This window comes from Lytechinus variegatus, chromosome 4, assembly GCF_018143015.1.
Source record: "Lytechinus variegatus isolate NC3 chromosome 4, Lvar_3.0, whole genome shotgun sequence".
Lineage (NCBI taxonomy): Eukaryota > Metazoa > Echinodermata > Echinoidea > Temnopleuroida > Toxopneustidae > Lytechinus > Lytechinus variegatus.
The window spans coordinates 20,183,516-20,197,487 of record NC_054743.1 but is presented as its reverse complement, the minus strand read 5'-3'; the positions used below and the strand labels follow the sequence as shown (position 1 = coordinate 20,197,487).

Here is a 13,972-nt window from a genome sequence, read left to right as displayed (position 1 = left end):
CCCGTAATGCACGTTGATTCACGACCCCAGCTGTGCGGAGCGAGTTAATATTCTACCCGGGAGAAGAGGGCGAAGAGCTCTGTCATTGGTCGGCCGTTTATTGGCTACACTGTTTCCCTGCAAGCTCGCCAACCCCACCGAGGCTCTTATGTTTGTAACCTTCTTATTTATTACTAACAGAGCTGGTATATGATATTCACCGTTATAATGCATCTTCCCTGCCTGTTTCCAGTCTGAATTGGAGTTCTACGCGACGCAGTTGGATGGTAGAAAACTATTCACGGGAATGCTCGATTGTGAATCCACTGTCCGATATTATTTTCTTATCTACCTTCCCCTCTCAAGAGGCAACGCACTTTTGAGGAGTATATCAACTATTATCGACTTGTATCATTTACCGACAGGAGTGATATTGAACTACATTCGCAACGTTTATCGAGATGAGATCACTCGAGAGAGCATCTGTAGATTGAACAAGAGCTAAACTTGTGTAAAAAGCTCATGGTTAACGGTTTATCCGTATCGTTTACATTTTCATTGAAGTCGGTGGCTCTTGATGTTCTCATTTGAATGAGTTTGTTGTATGCTTGAGCGGATTACGCTGGATAAAAAAAAAGCTGACGGTCTTCATTCATCTCGCTCCATTCGATCAGTGTGTGCGCAACAAGCAAACCAGACAGACGTGTGATCAGCAAACGGCGCTAAAACAAATTTTCAAGTTTTTCCCTTCTACCTCTCAAACTCTGCCCAGTATCAGACTCCACTAAATATTGCGTGCAGTGGGAGGAAAAGAAGGAGGAGGGAGGATTCCAACTGATGCCTGCCAGGATTTGTGAGCGTCGAGACCTTGTAACAAGGAACACGTGTGAAATAGGAGCGGGATCAACTGTAAAGTGATACGCCGAGTGGCGTGTAGAAAACATCGAAGGTGAAACCCCAATTTGAGGAAACGTAAAGCAGACATGAGACTGGAGTTTCATCATAGTCTATACCAAGGGTTGTGAAATGAGCTCCAAGTAACTTATCATTGCGGTGAATGAACTGGGATTGATTATTAACACTTAAATGTCATCTCATGTTACTTGGAGAATAGTTTGGATGTCTGAGGGAAGATATTTGATGTTCTGATGTGGAAATTAATCGGTTGTCATGGCAACGTGGAACATCATCCTTTCCATTTTTGTGTTGTGGGGCTGGTGTAGTGGCAGCTATGGACTCGGAGTGCATCACGCGAAGAAACAGGGACATTGTGAGAGGATAACCATTGATTTCTGCCAAGGCATTGGGTATAACATGACCAAGATGCCCAACCTATTTGGACATGTAACGCAGAGTGAAGCAGCGCCGAGCATCCACGAGTTCCGTCCCCTGGTCGTCGTCGGTTGCGCCGAGCATCTTCGTCTCTTTCTCTGCTCGATGTACGCCCCTATGTGCTCTGAGCACATCGATGTCCGGATCCCATCTTGCCAGAGTATGTGTGAAGATGTGAGAAGGAAATGCGAGCCAGTGATGGCCCGTTTTAGTTTCGGCTGGCCCGAGAGTATGAACTGCGACAAGCTTCCTCGAGGGAAAGACCTGTGCATGGTTGCCCCCGACACCGCTGATGTCGGAGAAGTCATTCCGACCTACGATCCCATCTACAACAACGGAGGGGGGCCTGATGATAACAACCAATCTGGTCCGCCTGAAGATGGTGAGAGGGGATCGAATGAGACGTCATTGGCACCGCCGACTTGCATCAATCCTAAGAAATTTGTCTTCGTGTCGCAAACGAACTCCTGTGCGCCGAGGTGCGACGTCGACGTCTATTTCCAACGATCCGACAAGGAATTTACAGAGATGTGGATGGGTGTCTGGGCAATCCTCTGTTTCGTCTGCACCTCCATCACCGTCCTCACTTTTCTGATAGATCGTGGTCGTTTTAAGTACCCAGAAAGACCTATCATCTTCTTATCTATGTGCTACAACATCTATTCCATCACATACATTGTTCGACTTATTGTTGGCCCACAGGCCGTTGCTTGTGAGAAGACGTCAAGCGGCGTTCCATACTTGATCCAAGAGGGTCTTGACAGCACTGGATGTACCATCGTGTTCCTGTTCCAGTACTACTTCTTCATGGCCTCGTCGATTTGGTGGGTGATTCTGACGTTGACGTGGTTCTTGGCAGCTGGGATGAAATGGGGTTATGAAGCCATAGCAGCATACAGTAGCTACTACCACGTTGTTGCTTGGGCATTGCCAGCTTTAAAGGCCGTCATCGCCCTCTTCAAACGTCGCCTCGACGCCGACGAGCTGACTGGAATGTGTTACATTGGAAACCACGACCCCGATGTTCTTACATACTACGTTCTCGTCCCGCTTTTTATTTATTTCGCAATCGGGACCCTTTTCATTCTTGCTGGATTTTTCTACCTATTTAGGATTCGCAAAGTCATGAAAAATGGCGGCACCAATATTGACAAGCTAGAGAGGTTAATGGTTCGTATTGGGATCTTTTCAGTACTCTACACAGTGCCTGCTACTGCAGTGATTGCTTGTTATTTCTATCAGAGATCGAACATGGATTACTGGAGGATTGTAGCAGAACACGCCCCTTGCCAGCCCCTTCCACCAGAACAAGGAGGGGGTTGTGCCCCCATGAATTATTCCATCCCATCCGTCCCCGTTTTATCAGTGAAACTCTTCATGTTACTTGTGGTGGGCATCACGAGTGGTATGTGGATTTGGAGTTCAAAAACCGTGCAATCGTGGCAGAAATGGCTCGGCGGATGTGCCCTTTTTAAACCAGCACAGAAATCATCATTTCAACAGCAGCAGTTAAAGCAGCAACAGCAGCAGCAGTATCCAAATGGGGGAACGCCGAACAAAGGGAACAGGGCCCCGACGCCCCGGGGGAAGTATCCAACAATAAATGGCAACAACAGAAGCACTGGGATCGTTTACAGTTCTGTGAACGCAAGCAGTGCCATTGTATGACGCTTGAAAGGGATATGTACTCCAAAGAGTTTTTCCTTCATTTTTAAAGAGAGATTAAATGTATATTGTGTTCACAAACGGCTATTAAACCATCGAGAGTTTTTTCTTTCGACAACGGTCACATGTTATTATTCCCGACGTCGACCCTCTCTTTGGTTCACCCTGTAAATCTAAACAAGACATCTCGTTTTTATAGCTTCTTGTAATGTAATTACATCGAGTCTGTATTGTAGGATGTGTTTTGTACCGATTTGCATGCAAAGTGGGACAGTTTTGTTACATTGTATAAATAAGTTTCGAATATGTATCATTTGCAATGAAATGAGTTTGTCATTGGCGTGGCGTCCACTATAGCGTTCTTGAGATAGTAATTATCTTACTATACAATTTTGTTGATGTTGCTAGAGAAAATTGTTATGAAATGGCATTGGTTCCTAGCTCAATTCCCCTTCCATTATCAATGTACGTTTGTCAATCTCCCAAATATACACTTTTTATTTCGTGATGTTTATATCTTCCATTTTCTGGGAATTACTGGTTTGATATTCTGTTGAGCTAATGTAATGGACATTGGGGAATGAATAGTGCGCAGTATTAAATTCATACGAAATATTATGTTTATCATATCAAAACATCCCCAAATTAGCAATGCCTTTTTCAAATTTGCCCCCACTTTTCCCTTTAATTTGAGGTGATGGTCTCTGACTGAGGCATTGGAATTATTCTGTTTTATCATCCCCCTAATCCGCCACATCCAATCAGAATGATCAACTTAATTCAAGGCTTTCAATAGAATCGATTGAGAAAGCTGGTCGAATTGATTTCATACCCCAGCGACCCCCGTTCACGCCTAGCCTGATCCCTCCAACCCCCAATACCACCACCACTTGACAATGACATTGGTATAACCGGATTTCACACTCGGGCCACCTGTACGCGTTAGCAGAGACACTCCACGATTCTTATCCCGCTGCGATTTTTATCAACATTGGCTCTTTCACAGAGTTTCGGCAACAATGGCGTCATTGGCGTGCGCCCCTTGGGGTCCTTGTTTATTTATTTCAATTCCATAATTTTCCCTTTACCCCCACTTCTTTAATTTTCCTCACTTTTTGTCATTCATGCTTTGGAGGAAGTTTCCGCCCAAGTAGACGAGAAGAAAATGTTCTTTAAGAATCGATTCAACTCGTTAGGATGGATGCAAGTCAGCATCACTGATTGAATATTATTCGATATTAGCTTTGACCCTTTTAATTTCTGAAAAGGTTCTCTCTTCCCTGCTGCCGTGTAATAAACAAAAACAGTGCTGGGGGTATCATGCAATATTACTAAATATCTCACACCTCGACTGCGATATTTCATTATATTCACTGGCAGGAGAGGCAAGGTACATTACACAAACATAGTTCACCTACCGGATCAATCCGAATATCTGGTTATTAATCATTGATCAGTTCGTTCGGTCAATTTCGTTATCGAGAGCCCCCTACCGCATCATAAAACGACAAAGGCGTCCGCCGATGAGAGAAAAAAATCAATGAATAATTGCTAGTTTGTCCATTAGCAATTTGTATACACTCATGGGGCGGCAGCCTTTGTATTTAACATGTTTGTAGCAAGTACAAAGAACCGATAACGAATAATAAATTGCCCGTTATTCGTTTGTTGGCAGCTCTTATAAAAACACGATATGATATTGAAATGATTAAGAAATGAATTTAGCAAGTATTTATGGCATTTCATGACAGTAATGTTAGCATGGTAGCCTATGTTAACCATGAATGTTTCGTTGTTTATTAGTTAGTTATGCCGCTTTTTCTATAAGGAAGGGCAGAAATAACCTTTATTTAATAAAGTTATTTCTCCCCCAATTTATATATCCTGAGCACAACACGTGTAAATGCAGTATTCCCTAGAAAAGTGTATTTGGATTATTTCATTTGAAACAGCTTTTTTGGCTCCATTCATACCTTCAAATTAATATGGTAATATATATTGCATTCTAAAGTGCTATGTATACCACCATCATAAATTCAACAATCGTGTGCAAAAATCCAAAATGTATAAATGGTTTGTCCTTTGCTATAGAGACGAAGCTAGATTATGATCTTTGCCGAAGTCGACGACCTGCTTACCAAAGATATATATAATACAGTCGTGATTCAAATCTCATCGTTGAAATTGATTTTTATTTTCTATTGACTGAGTCAACATCCCCAATACCATAATTTTTATATTCAGAAGAGTGACGTACGCGAACAAAATATATTGTGTTTGATACAGAGGTGGATATGATTCAATGACCATATCGATTTTGATTTATTAAATTTGTATCTTATAATTGTTCATAACCAATGCAAATTAGTCAGGAGTGTCTAAGGATTGTAATGTCTGTATACATCGCATCTAATCAGATTTATCCCACAACCTTTTACGAATCGCTTTTATAATGACCTCAAATGATGGATCCATTATTATTTTAGGCAGCCTTTACCCCCAAATCAATTATAAAACATAATTTTGATCGATTACATATTTTTTTGTTCTCAAGCCCAAGGTATGCTATATAGGCCTAATAATGATAATCATAGCATTGTGTGTCCTTTATTAATATTTGAACTTTGAAGGAACATAATAAAATTTTCAATCCGATATAGGAATATTACAAAACAATGTTTTGATTGTTGTTATTGTTCGCAGAGAAGTGCTCATGGAATACGGTGAAACCCCCTTGCTAATTGGAGTCTGAATAATTATTTCAAGGGCATCGCAAGGTGTGTTAGACTTTGAAGGTTAACGCATTGTTGTGAGATCAACATGAGAATGCTTTTCATGTAAACCAACTCAATGACGGGATTTGTCTAAATAACTACCCCCGCCCCAACTCGTTTGAAGGTTACTGTGAATATCATATACCAGTGAGCAACCATTAATTTCATTAAACCGTCTAACAACACAGAACCCCCCCCCCCCATCACCCACCCTCCCTCACATTCTTCAACACTGTCAAAAAATGAAGTGCTAATTTAGCACTTACAGTGCTTGTATAGTGACTGCACGACGAGTGCTGATTTTCTAGTTTAAATTTGAACTAGAAAGTCAGCACTCGTAGTGCAGTAACTATACAAGCACTTTAAGATGTTCAAGTGCTAAATTAGCACTTTGTCTAGCATCGATGAGCCCCCACCCCTCCTGATTTGGACACCCCGCCCTCCAAACGATAACACATTCAACTTTGCTTATTATTTCTCATTACACCGATGGTGAATAATTACAGTGCTGTTTTGAATTTTCGTCAATCCATCATTAGCATGTAGAATGTAGCCAAGTCAACTATTCCCTCCAACCTTCATGGTTCGGTGTTATCATGCATGTATTACTGTTTGTACTAGTGAATGCTACATTTGCTTGTTGATATGGTTTTCACGGTTTTTATCACTATCTTTGTGACGATTTACAAGTGGTTGTGTTTTTTTTTTAAACGCCGACTATATCTTTAGTCACCCAAAACAATGCAAATACAACCTTATCTTTATTTCGCCTTTGTCAAATTCTCTATCGCAGTGGAATTACTTGGCCTTTGGAACAGGCCCCTTTGAACAGTCGTTTTCTCGGCTGCATTTATCAAAGCTTCGATTCTTTTTTATTGCCCCGACTGGCAGAAATGACAAGGTTAAATGAAAAAACCGATTTAGAAGTCATTTCTTACACAAAAGCCGCCCCTGCATTCGAATGTATATAGGTCGAGCCACACGCCTGTGCTATAGTACTGCATTCAGTTTTAAAGTGGCGCTTGAAACATATTTGTATTGTAGCTGCATACAGTATCAATGTGCAAAAGATAAGCGATTTTAACTTATAGTTTATAATCTCACTGAATAAATATTTATAGCTGATATCGAATTGGAAACGGATTTGAATTCTTAAATTCAATGAATTGATATTTAAATTGACTAGTTAGATTAAGAACCACATTGAGTATTTAGCTCTCAGATGTTATACACATTATGCTTGACGAGATTAATCATTAAATAAGTATTATCATGAAAAAAAGTCAAATTAATTAAAGGATTTATTAACTAAATAATGCAAAACTTTGATTTTTACTTAAATGGTCTAAGAAATCATTGTATGAGCAGGATATAGGCCTATGAACCAAATTTTTGTTTTTATAATGAATTAAATCGTGTATTGTATGCATTTTTCAGATACATTTTTTTTAAATTGCTAATGGCAATGTATTTATTCTGATCTCGTGTATTGATCTTTGATTACATTATTCAAAAGGAATTGTCATGATAACTGATGTGTTGCTTATAAATGCCCGCCCTAATAACAAAATTGGTCCAAATCAACAAATTTATTGGTTAATGTTCCCAGAAGTTTGGTTAATATAGACAATTTTTCGCTCGGACACAAGTCATATTTACCAATAGATTTGTCATTTTGACCAACACTTTTAAGAGTGTTGGCCATGAACCAATATAGATTCAGTTTGCAAATGCTGACCTTAAATTCAGAATACATGATAAAAATATTACGATTATCCTGCTTGAAACTGTTTTTTATTTCGAAAAGTCAATCAAATTATTCTTTGGTATTCAATTCAGAATACATGCTCAAAATATTACAGCAAACTAAACAGTTTGTAATGCGTCGAATATTTTGTAATGATTAAATGGCTGACGCGTGATGTTGCATGAGATCCAATCAACGTTTAACTTTCAAGGGCAACCCCCAACGTTGATGACCATAAATTTGGAAACTCATTGAATTAACCACTTTGGCACGTACCGCAGCCCACTTGTTAAAAAGGCATTGCCAATGTGGTTTTTAGATTCATTTTTAACGAGTTGGAGCAAATGTACTGAATACGTACATGTATATATATATATAGGGGTGTCGATATATATTCAGCCTTAATGCAATAATCCTGATTATCCTGCCTGAAAATTCTTTTTTTGTAAAAAACCTTCTCTAAATATTATTTAGTTCATCACAAATACCTTGGTATAAAGAATTCTAATGCAGATTAATTTTGTCTGTGTGCATTTCCAGCAGTACTCATCAGTGTTTGATAACTCCTATTTTGCGAGATGCATATTAAAGAAAACTCATTATCAACTGTACCTTTAAATTTACTCGATCTATAAATTAATTCTCCCTCCTCTCTTGTTCGCTCGCCTCTTTATTTTCACATGCATTCGGAACGGTTTAATGATATCCCGAAGTGGAAGTTCAAACATTTTATGATGCGATCCAATCGTTACAGACCTAGAAACAGACCTATTTTTTTACAGTTTCGATGTCTTTGATCCTCGTGGTGTTTAATCTCTAGGAGTGGCGATATAGGAAGAAAAGGGACAGGATGTAAATGCCCTTTTGATTTCAAATAATGAAAAATAGTATAGGGAAAGGGCGAAGAAAAGAAAAAAAAAATACTTTATACACCAATTTTTCAATCGAGGGGTTAGCCATAACACCTTTTTTGGTCACCTTTGTCACCCTCCCCTCCCAAGATGTACCCTTGAGCCCCCCCCCTGTTTCACATTAAGCATGTTAACTGAAATATTTTCAAACTCCGTCGGGATTTTTGATAGCCTTGGGGAACACATAATGATGGAAACATAATTTACTATGTTACATGTTTTGACCTCACGTACACAGTAGAATGATGGAAAACAAATTACGACAGGAAACACCATATCTGGGACTGTATTTTTTTTGTTCTTTATCAAACGAAATATTAAAATTATGATCACAAAGACATTGAATCAAACTTTGTATGTATTTGTACACACGAACGTTTTGATGTCTATTTTCTCATATTGCTGTGTAGTTTTATATGTAGAATGCACGTGCATTGTATGATATGACATCATGTTTTTGTGCCACAAAGTAGTGTGTGTTTGGCGCCACTCTTATAAAATGATGATCAGGGAATCTGATTCTAAAAGTGCATCAGCACTGGGACGTCACCACATCCTAAAATAAAGTACAGATTACCCTTCCCAATAACGCCTCTTTCCCCCTCCCTCCCTCACCGTCCGTTTCACTTATCTCTCCCTCCTTTGCGTGTATTACTGTATTTCTCTCTCTCTCTCTCTTCTGTTTCTTTCTCAGCCCCTCTCTCTGAATTTCTCCTCCTCTTTCACCGTTCCGTCTTCACTCTCTTCTGTCTATCTTTTTTTTATATCCTCTTCTGTCTATCTTTTTTATATCCTCTTCTGTCTATCTTTTTTATATCCCCTTTCTCCCCCTCTCTCTTCCCTCCTCTCTTCCTTCTCTCTTCTTTATGTTTTCTTTTTATATTTCCCCCTCTCCCTCTCTTTCTCCCTCCCAAGTCTGTTATGACTTTCATCCTAACGATCACGATCGGTTTGAGAGGCTACTTTGTCCTGTCATTACCCATGATTGTTTCCGTTGATCTTTTGATTATATCCTAATTTCGGCAACTCTTATGTTATTGTAACTCATCAGTGTATGTAGGGATAGCCCATCTCCCCTTCATTCGATTGGCTATGAAAGCAGTTGTCATGGTAACCACGTTGTAAAAGGTTAGGTAACATTTAGCGCCTATATGCTTTTATAGCAAAAAGAAGGGGATGTTGTTTCTTGTTGTTTCAAATTGTCCAAAACATATCCAGCTACAAGTAAAACACATACATGTAATTGTTAAAAATGTATTGTATAATTCAGCATATATTTATGACAGACCACTTTAAATTTAGCAATTTTGATTCGCCTCCCTTTGACTTGGCATAGCAGCATTAGCAATAAACTGAGGTTGCTAAATCAGCAGTAAATTGAAAAAGGGTGTCTGATGATAAATCGCAATGATTATGTTTGTTTTAGATCATGTGTTGTGCCAATTATGACTTCTATAGTACTTCTATACTGTACTTTGTAAACAAACCCTGCGATAGATACCAAAATAATGCATCCGTTTGCGCTCTAGTAAGTACTGCCTCTGAAAAAAAGACTCACCTCATAAGTCGCCTTTTGACATTCTATATCCAATCGACTTCAAAATAATAACAATAGTGATTATTCATCTAGATCTATAGGGGTTCTATTTGTCTGTGATTTATTTTTGTTATCAATAGAGTTCCTCATTTGTAACGATTCCATATTTTACAAGCTTGTCCCATTTCTATGTGATCGCTCGCCGACGCCGCCATGTTGTATTTATCATTGCTTTATACTTTTGAGAACTAGATCCCCTGTTCTGTGTATTGACAATGAAAAAGAGATTTATGACAACAGACTGTCATGTTGAAGAGAATATTATGATAATAAAACAGAATTTGTATATTTCGTGCACATGTGTTTTGGATGTTTGGTTTATCAATCTGGCATTTATTACCAGATCTATCTCTCTCTTCCCCATTTCTATTTAAAATATATTGTCTCTGCATGATTTTCATTTCGACTGAGCTTTCATTCAATTCTCTTTCAGCAGAGCCAGCCCACCCCGCCCCTCTCACTACCCCCCCCCCGCCAGTGCGAGTGAATGGACGAGAGAGTAGAATTGTTGATTTTTAAAAAATGTACATGTAGTTAATAAAGGTCAAGTCCACCTCAGAAAAATGTTGATTTGAATCAATAGAGAAAAATCAGACAAGCACAATGCTGAAAATTTCATAAAAATCGGATGTAAAATAAGAAAGTTATGACATTTCAAAGTTTCGCTTATTTTCAACAAAATAGTTATATGAACGAGCCAGTTACATCCAAATGAGAGAGTCGATGATGTCACTCACTATTTCTTTTGTTTTTTATTGTTTGAATTATACAATATTTCAATTTTTACGAATTTGACGATTAGGACCTCCTTGCCTGAAGCACAAAGTGTTAAAATGATGGAATTCCACGTGTTCAGGGAGGAATGAAACTTCATTTCACATGACAATGACGAGAAAATAAAAATATTTCATATAATAAAATACAAAAGATATAGTGAGTGAGTGATGTCATCAACTCTATCATTTGGATGTAACTGGCTCCTTCATATAACTATTTTGTTGAAAATAAGCGAAATTTTAAAATGCCATAACTTTCTTATTTTACATCCGATTTTGATGAAATTTTCAGTGTTATATACTTGTTGAATTTTTCTCTTTTTATTCAAATCAAGTTTTTGTTGGGGTGGACTTGTCCTTTAAAGCAGGTTAGAGAGAGGGAGGGGCAGAATAAGACTAATCGGGGCACCCAGGGATGGGATGGAAGGAAGGAAGGGAGGAAGAAAGAAAGAAAGAAAGAAAGAAAAGGGAAGGAAAGAAGGAAGGAGAAAGGAGGTAAAGGAAGAAAGAAAGAGAAAAAAAATGTACAAGTAGCTATATACAGTTAGAGAGAGACAGGACAGAATAAGGCGAAATGGGAGCACCCAAGGACAGAGGAGAAAGAAACAAAGAAACAAAGGGGGAAAGGGAATGAAATAGAGGGAGGGGGAGAGAGGTCCAGCAAATCAACATCGACAACAAAAAAGTACCCCTGGGTTCTGTTTCATAAAACATAACAAATTGACGTTAACAGTTCAAAGCTACTGAAATCCTACAATCTGGTTGGCTGATTGTGAATTTGTTATAGAAATTGTGTATTTGTTATTATAACACGTCTTCGTGAAACGGGACACTCGTCGTTTTGTCTGCGTTCTATTCTTCGACTTTTTCCCATTTACATATAGGTATAATATTCTTTTTATTTTTTAAAACATAATTTCTAACTTCATGCCTTTGTTATCCTTTCAGTTTCATGTGACCGCGAACCGAACATATTCCCCCCTTCAACATGCAACAAAAGAGCCCTAATGGCCAAAACGATTGGTAACTTTCATGCCTAATAGTAATACCTTTTTAAAATTTAGATTTTACGAGAGAGCGTAGACTAGAGGGTAAGAAAATTTGCAAACTATGTATATTTCTAAAGCATATATAATCACGAGAATGGAAGGGAAGAAAGTTTTATGTTTTGATCAAGCCGACAGAATATAAATAATTATCAACTTATTGCACGGCGAGGAACTGAAAATACACGTCAAAAATGCGTCGAAATACGCGGTGACTACGAACAAGATGCTTTATTATTCATGTTGGCCACGTTCGTACCCTACTCGAAGAAAATTGTAGAATATTGTTCTTCTAAATCAACAGGCTCATATGAAAATAAACTGATACAAGGCTATATGTATATCTATATATGTTCCTCTAAAACTAAGCGGCATCTCAAGAGTGTACTTCTTTCATTTTGGAATATTCTTCCTTGTTTACGGGGTAATGAGTCTTCCCTGCTCGTCCTATTACGTTGAATTAGTCCGTGTTTTAAGTCATTTTTGTTCATTACATCCTACCCTTTTAAGATGGCTCCGATCTTTCTTAAATTGAAAAGCAGACCCGGTATCTTTATACGGCTGCAGTAAAAACCGATATAAAGTCTTGTATTGTAAGACGGAAAATAATATGGACCCTTAAGTTCTCATAACAGAAAGGATGTATATCCTGGTTTGATTTTCTTTGATTTAAACACTCCTGACAGAATTAGAATTCTTAATGCCAAGTATAGCGGTTGAAGACAGGAAAGGTCTTCGAAATATTTATCTGACGTCACAGGTTCACCAACCTTTCTATATATTAAAAAAGGAGAGGCATTTTCTTTTATGAGTCTTGTGTCTACATCCTTTGACAAAACTATCGTTATGAATGTCAATTTTAAAAGAATACACAAGAAAATGAACATGGTCTCATTTTAAGCACAAACGGTTGTGGAATAACAATATACCCAACAAATATACGTTTTATTCTGCAATAACTTGAATACATTAATAGGAATAAGCGCTTTTGGGAAATAATTTTGATTTAAAAAATGGAACATACATACATAGAAAGAGTACAGTGATTGAAAGAACATTTCGGGACAGTGGACATGATAGCCTGCCACTAAATACGCGAAATACGCGAACTTCTAAACTTATGGAAATCTAATTCTTGAGGAGATAAGCGCACAACTTATTATAAATTATTTTTTTCTTGCATCTTCATAAAAAAAATTGACAATCTATATTCCCTAAAAGATACAAGTGCTAGCTACTTTGATCCCCTTTTGTTTATTACACTTAAAGTGTAGCGCTGGAATAAGGAACATTCCTAGTTTTGTTGATAAATGCTATTATTTTTTTCTGTAATTTTCTATTTTGATTCATTCAGTTCCAGATAACTATCATGATGGGCAGATGGTGGCAGAGGATGACGATGGACCGGGACTACATGTATTTACATTTTACACTATATTTTCTTGATTAATGTACGTCTTTTATTTTCGTGAACATCATGATAATGAAACCAAAGTAATGTCAATACCTCACTATTGGTAAAATGAATAATTTTGTCACTTTGGTGTTTTTTTACAATGAAATGAATAATTAAATAAAAACAACAGATATGCAGGGAAATCCATTTCACCAATATCACTTTTTCAACTATTGCTATAACATTTATTAAGACCTATATTTCCGCTTTAATTTGTCTCTTTTAAACCACTAGGAATGTGGAGACAATATTGGTATAATTTGAATTAATCGCAACGCATGACGGTGCAAACCAAATATTGATTAGTTAGAAATCAAGAGATTACACGACACAAACGAGGCAACGGTATTTCCAATCGTAATTACTGGTAATTACCAGCCATGGTTATAAATCAAGTAGAAAACTCGGAAAGAAGACAAATTTGAAGTACTCGGATGGTCGGGATTTTTTTTTTTCTCGTTTCGCCATGTGTATTTCCAGGCATACATGTGAATGATTAACTCGCTAGGTTTGATAATTAGAGGCATGATCACCGTAACGGGGTAATTTAGCTTTGATTTGGCTTAAGAGGTGCTGGTGTGGGTATTAAGGTTTTGTTTCTTGATTGCACAGAGCGGTAAGAAATGATCCGAAAATGGAATCGGGACGAGGTAAACTGTTGATGCGAAAAACAGAAATGTGATCACATT

At 37.9% G+C, this 13,972-nt stretch overlaps 1 protein-coding gene across 1 annotated transcript; it reads left to right on the top strand.

The window, feature by feature from the left end:
• The first annotated feature begins 316 nt into the window (after positions 1-316).
• LOC121413577 (frizzled-9-like) lies at positions 317-4,129 on the top strand. The gene has a single exon (XM_041606444.1). The coding sequence runs from the start codon at positions 1,150-1,152 to the stop codon at positions 2,977-2,979; it is 1,830 nt and encodes a 609-aa protein (XP_041462378.1). The 5' UTR covers positions 317-1,149; the 3' UTR covers positions 2,980-4,129.
• The last annotated feature ends 9,843 nt before the right edge of the window (positions 4,130-13,972 follow it).

Bases quoted from the DNA above. Each gene is read 5' to 3' on its own strand.
- LOC121413577 (XM_041606444.1), top strand. From the start codon at position 1,150: ATGGCAACGTGGAACATCATCCTTTCCATTTTTGTGTTGTGGGGCTGG.